The sequence below is a fragment of the Xiphophorus maculatus genome, chromosome 15 (assembly GCF_002775205.1).
Source record: "Xiphophorus maculatus strain JP 163 A chromosome 15, X_maculatus-5.0-male, whole genome shotgun sequence".
NCBI lineage: Eukaryota > Metazoa > Chordata > Actinopteri > Cyprinodontiformes > Poeciliidae > Xiphophorus > Xiphophorus maculatus.
Window position 1 is genome coordinate 12,848,790 of NC_036457.1, and position 14,767 is coordinate 12,863,556.

At 37.5% G+C, this 14,767-nt stretch overlaps 1 protein-coding gene across 1 annotated transcript; it reads right to left on the reverse strand.

The window, feature by feature from the left end:
* Positions 1 to 2,141: 2,141 nt before the first annotated feature.
* Positions 2,142 to 14,074, reverse strand: mtmr9 (myotubularin related protein 9). The gene is made up of 10 exons (XM_005800223.2): positions 13,860 to 14,074; positions 13,311 to 13,495; positions 11,801 to 11,909; positions 11,560 to 11,685; positions 11,066 to 11,457; positions 10,407 to 10,568; positions 10,180 to 10,321; positions 9,856 to 10,076; positions 9,570 to 9,721; positions 2,142 to 4,761 (listed from the first exon to the last, which is right to left on the reverse strand). Exons 2-10 carry the CDS (start codon positions 13,490 to 13,492, stop codon positions 4,598 to 4,600), a joined length of 1,650 nt encoding a protein of 549 aa, XP_005800280.1. The 5' UTR covers positions 13,493 to 13,495; positions 13,860 to 14,074; the 3' UTR covers positions 2,142 to 4,597.
* Positions 14,075 to 14,767: the final 693 nt, after the last annotated feature.

Here is a 14,767-nt window from a genome sequence, read left to right on the forward strand (position 1 = left end):
CTAAACCTGTAAAACCTGCCCAACGCAATCAAAACCTCTAGTAAAACTCATGTTAATAGCACTATTTGTTTTATTCATAATCTATCCCTAATATATTTTAACAATAATTTAGAGAAACAGCAAAATGTTATATTTATTTTTTTATAATATATAGGACTGAGGATTTTTTTTTTTAAGTTTTCAAAATGTACATTTTCTAAGCACTAATACAATTTTAGAAAAAATTTTGAGAAGATATTTGATTCAAGATAATTTCATTAAAAATATGGAGAACAGACTGCAAACGGAGCAGCTGAATGATAAACAATGTGCCAATACATGCCTGTATAAAGCAGTTAGCTATTTATTCTTGAGGCACATCATCAAGTGATTGCTTCGTCACATCAATGGCAACATCAGTGGGGACCTTCCTGGGTTGCTGTTTACTCACTTTGAAACAAGTTATAAGGGGAAGGGAAGGGCCAGACTGAAACTGATGCCCTCCACAGCTACACTAAGAAAGTTGCTCCTCTATCGCACGTAACATTTTACATGTTTGTTCATGTAAGCTAGTTCTGAAGTTAAATACATAATAACAATAACAACACACTTCTTATTACTGTCAAGCAAAATTTACCGGTGCCAAAATTAACAGTAAATTTTGTACAGTTCTTTTTTGCCAATAGGAGAAGAATTTATTTCCTAAGGTTAAAACATATTTTAGGGAAATTAATTTTTAGCTATTTCTGTTTCACAACCTCTTCAGTTTGACCACAGTCCTCATATTTGTGTTTATCTTCAGCTCACCCTTCAGCTTTTCTGTTGGACTGGTCTGAGGACCAAGGTGACTGTGAAAAGGGATTTTGCATTTGTGTGGTGACACATTTCCATGTTGATTTGGAGAAAAACTGGCACTTTTTTCTTTTTCCCGTAAGAAACAATGTGTTGGATCATCATCCTGCTGAAAGAAACCTACAGCAACACAATTTAAATGTTCTGGCAGATATTTTAATATAAATCTCCTAACATTTAAAACATTTTATTAAACCATGCACCTTAAGGTTCTGAGCACTTTTGGAAGTGAAGTAGGCTCACAGCATCACAGATCCTCCACTATACACAACAGTGTATAATCTTGAACATATTCATCCTTATCTCAGTTAACTAAGATGGAAATAAAGTTCAACAATCATAATTTAACTAGGAACTACTGCAAGATACTTGATAAATAAAATAAGCCTTTGGAGCTTGTCAAAACAATAAACTTACTAATAAAAATCTGTATTTGTACAAATTGACAAAAAAGAATCATACAAAATTCTTTCAATTCTAACAGATTGCAGCATATTAGTTGTATCCAAGCTGAATGAGAAATGGGACAATGTTTCTGCAGCCTTGCAAAGCCACACTAACCAGCTTGATAGTGGATTAGAGCTTAAAATGCTTCCCTTAATGTTTATGCAAATCGCAAATTGCTTCAGCCAATAGGAGTGACTCAATTCAGTCCTATTGACTGAACTGAGTCAGCCGATCTCACTTAATCCAAACAGGTGAAAAAACAATATGAAGCGTATATCCTGTGATTATCTTTCAAGGTTGTTTGAGGCCAACAGGGGCTGTCCAAAGACATACTGAAGACAAGATGAGCTGTAAACTTTCACTATTGTTTTGAGCATTAAAATCATATTTTATCACATCTAGTTGAACTCTTCCTTAACCCTACACCCACCATTTCAGGGAAGCTGACAGTAAATGACCTCCCAATGTTTTGTGAAAAACAAATTAGAATCTCACTCATTTCTTTCCATTTTTTTTTCAAATGAATACATTTATTCAAGTCAAAGGTTAGATTTTTTTTTAAAAACTTATTTCTGAATAAATAAAACTCATTCATATTAACCAGGAATGCCATTAAGAGTGGAGGGCTTCTACCACAAGCACAAAGATAAGTGAATTCTTTCTGCATAGAGTTTGCATGTTCTCTCAGTGCATGCGTGGGTTGTTCAGTGCACAATCCAAAGACATGACTGTAAGGTTAAGTGTGTGTGTTGCTGTTTTTTTTTTAAATGGATATTTGAAGAATTGATGACCTAACCAGGGTTTACCCTGTAATCCCAAGAACAAAACAGTGACAAATATATTTTTTTTCTTTAAACTCTACATTTTAATGTCTTCAAACTTAAAAAAAAAAAACAAAAAAAAAAACATTGAATACAATTGAATGGTGATTTCTTAAGAATGTAATCAACAGTGATAAAAGTACACATTGAGATGGACTGTGGTTTTACAGTAAGGCATTGCACAAAGTCAGTAAGCAGAACAGACAAAATTATTATCTGTCTAAAGCTTAATCCTATTTTTTTTAGAGTTCATTGATTCTTTACAGATACCAAAATCACAGACACTTGAATGCAAGCTTAAATTTGTACAATTACACACTACACCGCTGATTTGGCTTACACTGCCCTTCGACTGTTGCAAACAAAAAAATGTACTTTTGGCAGAGGGCAACAAACAATGCATAGCTGAATGAAGCCCTGTTTCTTTCCAATGCAATTTAAAGAACTTTAGTGTGACTGTTACATTATCCGGTCCAACTGTAATGCGCAGACTACATTTAAACAAAGAAACATTTAATCCATTTAGTTATTGACACACAAACATTTAAAATAGGACCGCAGTGCTTTTAATGCTTACCCACTAACCCATGTTTTGATCAAATAAGCAGAGCAACATAAAGCGCTCTGAACAAACATAGGTCATCACATTATGACTAACAGGTAGAAGCACCACTGTTTGATGGGAAAACTTGCCCTGCAAAGCTGGTTAGAGGGAGATTCTCAAGGTTGCTATATCCCATATCTCCATGTCAGATTAAATTCAATGGCGTACGTGAGGAGTAACTATACTCGACAGAGAGCACGCTCTACAACCATCAAGGCCAAAATAAACATCCCCAATGTCTGATAACATTTTCGATTTCATGGGTCTGACCTGCTTTGGCAGCACAACGAGAACCAACACAGGAATTTATGACTTAAGAGGAACACTAATTTTAAACTGGAACATTTAGTGTTTTATTACCAGCTGAAGGTCACAAAGATAGTGCTAACTGTGCTTAGCTAAATCGAAGCAATTAAACTGAAATGTGAAAGAGGTCTGAGAGGGACAATTTTCACTAAAGGTGAAAGAAAAATGTCGTTTTGGTCATTTTTTGCCACATGTAAACAAAACACTGGTTCTTCCCTGACTTTGTTCCACTTTCTCAAAAAAATTTCGACGATTCTAAGATCATGGTAGTTTGGCAAACATAAAAATCGAGAAAAGAAACCTGCATCTTAACGATAAACAATTGAAAAAGAAAAAATATTTCCAAGAAATAAACCTATTTTGAAGCATAAGAAAGAAAATGCAACTAATGACTCCCATGTTTGGGATTTCATTGGAAGCCACTTTTTCACATTGGATGACATGCGTTTAACGTGTCAACATCCATGTTAAATATTACCATGATTTTTTTCAGTGCAGCTGTTGGAAACTAAAAAACATAAGAAAAGTATATTTTTGAGACTTAGTATGGCTTTGTACACACAAAATAAAACTAATTTAAAAGTGCATCAGTACCTAATGTTTAACATGTATTTTGCCCACAAACTTAACAGTTATTACACAATTATAGGTGCCAAGATACATATCAGTGTTTGAAACAACATTTTCCCTCAGTATATTTTCAAGCAGATTAATGTTAGTGTGATCAACTCTCAGAAACAGACTCTTTTTTTTGCCACAAGGCACATTGTACCATTGTTAAAATCTTCCAGCAACATAGCTGATGATTTAGTAGAATCATTTTACACAGGGATGTGATAATTGATATTTGAGCACTGCTACTAACCAGAACTTCAGAGAATAATTTGTTAATAGCAGATACAAAATAATTTGGTCGGAAATCTCCATAAAACTCCCTTGATGTACGATACAGAAGGTGCTGACCCAACCTACACATTTTACTTGACCATGCTGAAAAAGTCATACACCGCCTTACAGCACCACGCATGTTGCCATAGAAACTCTGCAGTGCTTTTACGGCGCTTGCATATAGCAGCATGCTTGGTAGGAATGTGAACCCTGTATTAACATGAACAGAGTTTCTCAGGAAAAAAAGAATTAGAAAAAAAATGAATAAATAACTAACGTGTGATGTGATTACAAATGTAAATGTAAATGGACAAAAATAAGTAAGATTTACATTTGATGATGCTTTACAAATGTAAATTCAGCTGATAAGCTTGAGCATAATTAAGAATTTTCCTTTCTGCATGTGCAAAGCTCCATATATTACAACATATGATTACGATCAGGTGAAATGTTTTCCTTCAAATCTTGCTAGAAGCCCCTATCAGAACTGCATGCTTTAAAGAATCAACCCCACGAATCATCACCGCGCAATTATTAACTAAATTAATTTAAAGATCAAAAAGACTGAGTTTGAGTATAGCTTGAAATATCTGAAACCAACTTAAGCTTTGTTAAAGCCTATGGAGAGGATGAATGTGACCTTTCTGTAGTTATTTTGACATTTTCTCCTTCTTTAAACCATCTTGCAACTTTTCTCTCCCTATGGCGTGTTCAGCAGAGGATCGTCTGTTTCCAGTTGAGCCAGCTGCCGGCGCAGACTGTTCACTTTGTTCTGAAGCTCCTTGTTGTATTCGATTATGTGCACCATTTCGTCGTAAGCCTCATCCAAACACTTGGACGAGCGGTTCCAGCGAAGGAAAACTCCTGGAACAGAACAATAGGACGACAGGGTGAGTAATAAAGAAAATCCAAAACGGGCATGGTCTCACACAATTATGTATTGCTATAAAACTCCTGATCAATGCATGTATAATATACAGTTGAAACCAGATATTTGCATGCTCCAAATACAAACATTTATTTCTCACTGTCTGAACTTAAATCAGACTAAAGGTCTCCTGTTTTAGGTCTGTTAGATTCACAAAAGTGATTTCTATTTGCTAAATGTCACAATAATGAGAAAATTATTTGTCAGAGTGTTTTAAAAATCTGAAGTTTACATACAGAATGAATGATTACAGTCTCTAATAAGTGGGAGAAAAAAAACAGAGGATGAAAACCTATGAGAGGTTTTGAAACCTCTCATAGGTTAAATGACACATTTGAGTTAATTTCATTCCCACATGTGGATGTATTTTAGGGCTACACCTGGAACGCACCGTTTCTTGTCTGCAGTTTAAAAAAAACATATCCCTGATACTAACCAAATGTATTCTAAGAAAGTTACAAATAAAAATCTCTGGCTTTTAGCAAATAGAAATAATGTTGGCAGTTGTAACTGAGCTAAAACAGGAGAAGCTTTGTGATTTATCTTAAAATAGAGAGAGAGAAAAAAAAGGTCTCCTGAAGGTGTTTAAATACTTCATGGTGTAAATATTTAGCAGAGGAAAAACAGAAAGTCTTCTGGAAGAACAAAATACAACTCAAACAGTTCTCAATCACCGTGTTGCTGAAGGACCTGTAATGAATAAATCCATAAGCAAATATTTTGCCAAAACTTTGTGCCAGACCGGATTATGACTGACTGCAAATTGTTGTTTCAATATATAAAATCGTAAGCAATTCCTGAAAGCACAGGTTCAGATATATGTGTGCCTTACAAGCAGACTATTGGATCCTTTTCATAATCAAATAAGACATTTTTGTCTGATTTGCTTTATTTCTGTCAAATTTAATTAGTGAAATGTAGCCAGAATTCAACATTAATGAGTGTTAAAAACAGATGCACAGTCTGTGTGAAAAAAGTTAGAACTGGTTTGTTCCATGAAGCAATATTTACTAATCACAATAAAATTAATTTAAACCTTTTTTCAATTCTAAACATGTGACAGAGTAATTTGCATTTATTACTGAGGACACCCAGTTGTTTCCGTTTAAAATAATCTGCAGTAAAATCTGCCAAGATTGCATCAGCAATCCTGTGAAAGCTTTACATCAACCTTTTGTCCTTGTCGGTGTCCACATCAGCAGCTGGACATCCGGTGTTCTTTCAAACTGACCCAAAAATTGTGGATCATGTTCAAGTAAAAGCGCTCCGTAAGCAGAATCTTATGTGCTCCGGTGTGCTCTCAAATATCTGCTTCAACTTCATTTTGAATGAGGGTGTTAGTTTAAAGCTTTAGGTGGGGGAGGCCTTTTACACAGAAAGCCTGAATCCTTTGACCCCTGCACAGATTACCCCTCCCCCCAATATCTCTTTATGAAAGTCCTTGTCATTGGTTCTGAACTTTCATTTTGAAACAGAAAATCATTTACTCTAGAGACATTCAAAGTTACATTTCTGAATTGTACTCCCAAATGTATTTTGCATCTGAACCTCACCGGCTCTGAAATACTTTGGATTCAAAATTTGACCATTTTTGTTTTACCATCTAACATGGCGATGGCTTCAATTAACTACAAAATGTTTATGTCCTCTTTCCAAAATGTTAACTTAACGAAGCTTTCAATAAATCTTATATGTTTTGATTTGAATAAAATCTCACAAAAACATTTCAAATATTAGACAAGCAATTACAAATTACAAATACAAAGGTATTGGTTGCTGCTCAATACTAACGAGATAATAAAGCACAGGTTCCTGTTTTTCTTTTTCCAACGTTAATGAGCTTTCACTTATTATCTGGTTATGACTCTTCACTGCTATGTCTATGAGAGAGTTGCAGGACTAAGATTAGCCTAATGTGATTTATGATGGCTAACTGAGCTGGTATAAAGATGTTATATGTTGAGAAGGATCAGCAGGCTCAGGTGACAGCACAGCCCGTAACGCCATAAAGTTAAAAGTGTTTAGCTATTTTCCATTAAATAATTCCACAGAAGGTTTATTTCAAAACGTGCATCCAAGCACAAATAAAGAAATCAGAGATGTTATGCTTTCAAGCATGAACAGTCTCATTCATTTCACTATTCATTTGGAACAGACATTGTTCCACAGTGCAAGTTTTAGTTCAAATAAAAACAGGATTTCACAGTGAGATAAAGATGTCAATGTTTTCAAAAGCCTACAAAAAGCACATCTATTCAGTCTGATTTTTTTGTTAGCTATTTATCATTAATTTGGTCATTAATACATTCGTTTATTTATTTATTATTCTCGTCATCCATTATTTTAGATTTCAAGTTTCAAATATTTTGATATTTTACAGTATTTTTTTATGCCATGTTTCAGAACTTAAAGTCCATAAATGTTTCAGAATATTTCCTGTGTTGCTTCACATCTTTTTCTCCTCGGTTCCTCATCCTCATCCGATTTTTTAGGGAAACGTTTCTTCCTTTTTTGACAATGTCCAGTGATCATTTTATACCTACGTGTCTGTTTCAGCCTGAGCAGAGCACTTTGTGTATTAAAGTTTGTATTAACCTGTTTGTATTAAAAGTGCTGTACAGATTAAACTTTGTTGATTGATAGACTCGCTAAGTGAACCTATTATTTCAATTGCTGATTATCAAAATAAATTCTTAAACAAAATTGCTTTATTTTTTTGCTTTTAGTTTAACATATGCAATATACATTAATGAATAATACAGTGAATCAATGCAAAGTGATTAAGACTAAGTTGCACTGAATATCAAGGGCGTAGGTTTGGTCTAAGTTTTGGTGCGACCTTACAACTTACTGACACCCCCCCCCCCATTTTTGACCAGTGGGGGGGGGGCACCACATTGGCTTATAGCCCCCTCCCCCCAACCATAACCAGATCATACATCTTGTGTATGCAACCAGATACAGTCATACTCAGCAGATCAGTTCAAGAAAACTTTACTTTTTCCTTTTCAAAATTCAGCAAACATTACAAGTAAGATCAAAAGAAATATCCTCTGGATCTACTGATTATACAACAAACACAATTGCAGATAAGAACAAAAAATGACTTCTTGCACTTCAGGAAAAAGATCCAATTGTTGAGATATTATGCATTTAAGAGGAAAAAAGATTCATAAAATTGCTTGCTCTGCTGTCTGAGCATCCTATGTGAAAAAGTATTACATAATTAACAGACCTATTCTACCTCACATTCAGTGCTGACCTTACTAAACACCGGACTTTACCACAAATGCGTTGCGTGATAGATATCTAACTTATGGGTCCACTCACTGTACTTACAGGCGAGGTAGCGAAATAACTTCTAATGTCTGTCGTCCTTTTCTTTTTTGGTGGCGACATGGTCTCGGAGACTCATAATAAATGTCAAACTCAGAAGGAGACGCGTTCACTGTCAGCACCATGGACCAAGCTTCCGTTCCGCGTGTGGCCAGCTGGCCGCCGCCGCCTGGTGCAGCTAATCAAAGAACGAAGATCCACGTTCTTTGAGCCAATAGTGGCTTGGGTCGTCATAGTTCAGAACAGCGAATTTTAAAATGAATGCTACCACTGCGTAGTATATTGAAATATTAAACTAATCAATGTAGATTTTCGTTTATTTTGTTTTTGTTAAAAAATACATGTTTTTTTTTTTTTATTAATATGGCAAAAATTGGTCGGGACTATTTTATATCCCTTGAATATTGGTCGTGACATGTCACGACCGTCCATATCCAAACCTACGCCCATGCTGAATATACATTTCTTTTTTTTTTTTTTCCCATTTTTTTCTCCGAAGAGTTTTTGCGGCGCTAGTGGCTCGTATTTTTTCTACAGTAGGCAGACAGGAAGGAGGGTGAGGAGAGGGGGGAAGACATGCGGCAAAGGTCGTCGGGACCGGGAGTCGAACCCGCGACTAAGGCCTCCAAACGTGGGGCGTGCTAACACCCTGTGCCACCACAGCACGCCCCTGAATATACATTTCTGAGTGAGTGGGAACTCAGCTTGTGAAAGCTATAATTTCTGAGATCATTAGTGCCCCCTTCTGGTAAGGTTTGTAGGCAAATACAATCACATCATCTTCAGCAACAATTGACACATTATGGTGCATTATATTCCTTTACCACAACCAGACTTTGCCAGGTTTCATTTAGCAGCATTTAAACTAAACTATGTCAAAGACACACTGTACAGAAACTAGTGGGTAATGAATTCAGTCAACAATGTAGCCTCCACCCAGTTACAGATTTTACAAATAATCAAACAAACGCAATCTTCAAAGTACATTTTTACTAAGTAAAAGTTGTTCCAGATTTTTTTTACATATTTTTTCTTAAGTAAGAAGACCATTTGTCATTCAAAGGTGGTTAAATCCTAACAACTTGGAACCTGGAAATAAAACGTAACCCATATGCAACTGTGTGGCCAGATGGTCTCAGATATTTTTCCTGCTTCCTGTTTCAGCTTTTCAACCATTTCAGATTGCTTTATTCTGCTATGCTTTATTACTTTATTCAAATATGCTTACTTATTAATTGTTGCTACGTTTCATCAGCTTCAGTGTAACAGAGACTTTAAAAGTCAAATCAGTGTTCTGTGTTTTTAATTCTAAAAGATTTTGGAATGGTTACCAGTTTAATGCATTTTCTATATATTCTAGGACAGTGGCTTTGTCCCTGTGCCAGATATGATTTCAGCCTTTACTTACCTTCCCACAGCAGCAGACTCTGTGGAGCCACGGAGGGCCAGATCACAAGACTGTTGGCCTCGTAAAGTGGGTTGGTCAGATTCTCCAGCTCCTGAGGTCGATTTACCCATGACCACAGCGACACCGTCTTCTCAGGAAGAGACAGCCTGACTCTGTGACAGGGGAACAAAAATATGAAAAATAAAGCTTGACATTCATCCTCTGCCAAAAAGAGAAATGAGGCAAAAAGAATCAAACAGGTGGTTTTTATAATCTGGTACATCTGCACATGGTAACTTGACCTGACCTGTCCGCTGCACAGCTGCCCAAGAAGGTACCAAACTGGGAGGCATAGGCATGTTCAAAAAGCAGCACCAAGAAGCTCTCATTGAACTCAAAAGAACAGGGAAACTGCCGAAGGATCTGCCACACGCAGTCCAAGAAGAGCAGAAAGACGGGAGCCTCTTGCCGCGGCTTGCTGTTGGAGTAGGCGGACTGGGCGCAGCGATGCTGGAACGGGTGACCTGCCTGAATAGGTGGTTTAAAAAGGAAGATATTGCCATGACTAAAACTCCATCCCAAGTCATAAAAGAACATGAGAGACAATGAATCAATGCTCCTGAAGGCTAACCTGGAGCCACTCTCGCTCCACCAGACTCTGGAAACCTTTAATGGTCCTGCAGGCCGGATCCAAGATGATCTGAGCCAAGGACGTCACCTGCAGGGTGGAGTCTGTCCCCTCTGTTCCGTGAACAAGCACCGACGCTCCCTCCCTGAAGCACACACGTGATCATGCTTTTTTTCCCAGGATGTCTCCGTGTAACAATTAGAGCTTTCAAATGTAAGATAGATCCCGACCTGTCAATGCACTGGGCAGCCAAGCAAGCAGTGGTGAGGATCTCCTTGATGTGAGTCTGCCAGTTGGAGGCTTCCAGCTTGCTTAACCAGCGGTCCATGCTGTGGGACTGATCACTGCAGGCCTCCACCAGCTTAATCAGGCTTTCCTGGAGGACAGTGTACCTGAAAATGAACAGATATTTTACCCCATAAACTTATATATTTTGACATGTAACATATGTCATAAAACAACTTATTTAAAGAAAAAAACTACACTGCTTTATAACAGTAACATATTGCAATGATGTGTAGTGGCTTGCAAAATGTTCCTTAAAACTGAGAGGAAGTGGAAAGACTTAAACACTAATGTTGCCAGATGTTTTCCATCCAATCTGACTGAGCTTGAACCATTTTGCACAGTAGAATGGAAAACAAAATATCTTACATGCAAAGTCAGTAGAAACATACCTTAAAAGTCTTCATTGCATCAAACTGTATTAATTCAAGAGAGGTGGATGTAAATGATTGTGCACTAATTGTGGGGATGAAAATCCATTCCCACAATTACTTTATGTATGTCTACAACTTAATATTCCAATAAAACACCTTGAAGTTTATGTTTGCAACGTGATAATATGTTATGCTTTTACAAGGCACTGCATCCTTTCGTAACCGCTCACCTTTCAATGGCTTTGTGGATCCTCCTCCACTGTGGGTAGTTACCCTCAGACTCGAACCCGCCGCCTCGAGCTTTGGCCTGCTGGGCGACGTTGATGGTCCGTGTATCGATTACGTATCCCCGTTTTCCTGGCCTCAGGGTGGCGTTGATGAGCTTCTCGTCTTCTTTGCAGCGCCGCCCGTTGGTGCCAGTGAGGGGCTGCCCCGCTCGCATCATGACCATACCGTTCTTCTTGTGGTAGTAGCTTAGCACTGGGAAACGCCCACCATGGCGGAATGTAGCTACTTTCCTGAGCGTGTCATCGTCAATGCTTTTAGGAACTGCCACTAGATGGGGATATGACGAACATACAGTGAAGTCTTTGTTAACTTCACTCAGTCGCCACTCATCTGTCTGAGAGAAGGAATAGTGTTGTGTTATATGGAGATATAAATAAGTGCTACAGGCCTAAAATCCAAGTATGGTGAATATTCTTCTGACTAATCATCATTATACCATCGATTCTAAATCCTTAAAAGCATCCTGAGGACGAAATGAATTCCACCCGTCTTCAATAACTTCAAACATGGGCCGGTAGAAGAAAGGATACATCAGAGAGACAGAGTCGAGTGTGGACAGAGCCTTGAGAGAGAGAACAAACATATGAAACAATATTAGTAAGAATGCACAGAATTTCTCTATACCCAATAAAAAAGGTAATTATCAACAGCTCTATGCCCTATCCTGGAGCCTTTACCTCAATAGAGCTGGCAATGTTCAGACACTCATCCATGCCAGGAATGTCGAGCTGGATCACCCTCAGGTCTTTGCATTTAACAATGATGTTTCCAACAGAGCCAACAAATCTAAAAGACAAGCAGTTAAGATGGTCTTAGACTAAAATATCCTGTCCGAACAAATTTAGGTTCTCCAACCAGTATAGATATTGATGAGTCACCACCTGGATGTCTACACTGACTAATTAGTGTCATATAGTCTCAGTATACATGGTGATAGCCATTCCTCAAACTCTTCTTTGTGTGAATACTTACTGTATGTACTGTATTTGAGCTTTTATTTTCCGTCATACTGATAACGTTTAACCAGGCATGGACCAAAGTAGTAAAAAACATGAAGTGAAGGATTTAAAAGTCTCTCTGCACTGCTTAATTTTAAGAATTACAGCATCCATTATTGGTAACTTCTGTCAATATTTACCACTGCAAAATCAAGTGCATTGAGGTCCTTTTTGCAGCCTTATATCAAATTGATAGGAAAAAAAAAACACACACAGAAAACAAAATCTGACACAAGGTGTGAATTTATGCTCATCCCCCTTCATCATTAGAGCTTCTGGTCTTTTGCTGAATGTCTCTACCAGCTTTACACATCTACAGACAAAAATGCTGTCCAATTTTTGCAAAATAGTTAAAAGTTCAGTCAGACAGGATGGAGACCATCAGTACATATTTACAAGTCTGTCCACTGATACTATTGGATTTAGCGGTGAACTAGGACTGGAGTATTCTAACATATTAACATACTGTGGTCTAAAACATTTCATTGTAGCTCTAGATGTATGCGTTATCAGGGGTCTCAAACTCCAGTCCTCGAGGGCCGCAGTCCTGCAGTTTTTAGATGTGCCACAGGTACAAAACGCTGGAATGAAATGGCTTAATTACCTCCTGCTTGTGTAGATCAGTTCTCCCAGCCTTGCTAATGACCTAATTATTCTTTTCAGGTGTGGTGCAGCAGAGGCACATCTAAAAGTTGCAGGACTGCGGCCCTCGAGGACTGGAGTTTGAGACCCCTGCGTTAGGTCATTGTCCTGCTGGAAGGTGAACATTTACTACAGTTTCACATCTTTTTTCCAGCCTCTAACAGCTTCTGTCCCAGGATAACCCTGTATTTAACTCTGACCAGCTTTCCTTCTCTTGCTGATTAAAAGCATTCCCACAGAATTATGTTGTTACCACAATGTTTCATCATGGGGATGGTGTTTTTAGATTGATATGCAGTGTTGGTTTTCAATTACACAAATTTCTTCAAAGTTAAGTACCTCCTGAAGACAATTGGCTGCACAAGATTTTAGTTAAAGGTCTCCAAATAGCGTGTGCCAAACTTTCCAGATTTTGTTTTGTAAAAATGTTTTGAAGTCCTGTTTATTTCATCATTGTTTGATGAACCCAAAGAAACCTTTTTTTTATAGTCAGTTCATAACAGCTATGCGAAAAAACTATAAACTCCAACAGCAGTACGGATATCACCTTTTCTCTATGGAGTCTATGTTTGAATGGAGCAGCCAAAGCTCTTCTGTGTTGTCCTGTCTAGAGGAGAGAATCAAATGGTGGCCAGTTAAACACAGAGTTCCCTCCACCGTGGGCATAAAGGGTCGGTGCAGGACCACCCCGTCCACTCTGGGGGTCTTTATCAGTTCAGCAAACTCCATGATCTATGATTAGAAATATCAGAAGAGACGTCACGAACACGGAGGCAACATTAGGGATAAGACATTTACACTGATGAGCTCATGTCATTGATCAAAGCAGCTGGTAAAAACATATGAAGTGTCCTGGTCGATGTCGACAAGACATCAATGACATTATGTCAATTGGGTGGTTAGAAAGACTCAGGAAGTAAGGTGGCTAACATTAGCTAGCTGGTTGATTATAACACAACCAGTTTAATTCAACCAAAAATAAAGATCGCAACCTCTATATAAACGGTAAAATGACTTCGTTAGATGCTATGCAAACACAGAGAACAACGACAGACGTTTTACATCGATGCTACAGAAATGTTTTTAACACAGTTACCTGATATTCTCCTATTAAGCAGCTGGGCGAGACAAGTACGTCGGCAAAAACACACCGTGCGGAAACGACTGACTCGATAAATTGAGCACCGGGTACGAGCGTAGCCTTCTTGTTCTAAAAAGGCGTCAGGTCAGAGTCAGACCCTGTCCTATGTGTTTACATTACAAGAATATGCAACGTAAACACTTAACATGAGAAACGATAACTCGCATTAAATGTTTACTGCGTCTTGTAGCTTAACGAAAGAACACTAGGTGGCGACACACAAATGCAGAATATAGTTTTACGGTTTTTACAGTGCTTGTTTTATAAGTTATTTATTTATATACCATACGTTGCATGGAAAGCCATTTAAGCCAAAATTAAATAAATAAATAAGCTATTTATTTATTTATTTATTTATTTAGTTAGTTAGTTAGTTTCGTCTGAAATAGCTTTCCACACTTTAACATTAAAATGTATGTTAGTAATAACTTTAGCCAAAAAAGCCAAATTTTGTTGATCATAATTGATTTTTTTTTAAAACAATAAAGAGTGAAACACTTTACAAGCTCTGTATGTTAGAAACTATACTTTGTGTACAAATTGCATTTAGAGAAACCAATGAACAACAAAGATTTATCATGATGATGTTTTACACCAGTCTCTCAACGTTCCCATTGCAGATGACAGTTTGACATTTACCGATTAGCTCTGAGCATTGTCTACTGACTTTCATCACTCTTAATCACCCTCCAAACCTGCATTATTACTCACGCAAGAGTTTTGTTCTGATTCAGATAAAGGCCAACTCAGTGATGATTCACTCCCTTGGTTTGACCAGGCAAAACATTTTTTGTGTGCATTCCTGTTCATATGAAAATATTTTGGGCACATTGAATCACAGGATTCTGGCAGATCACATAATG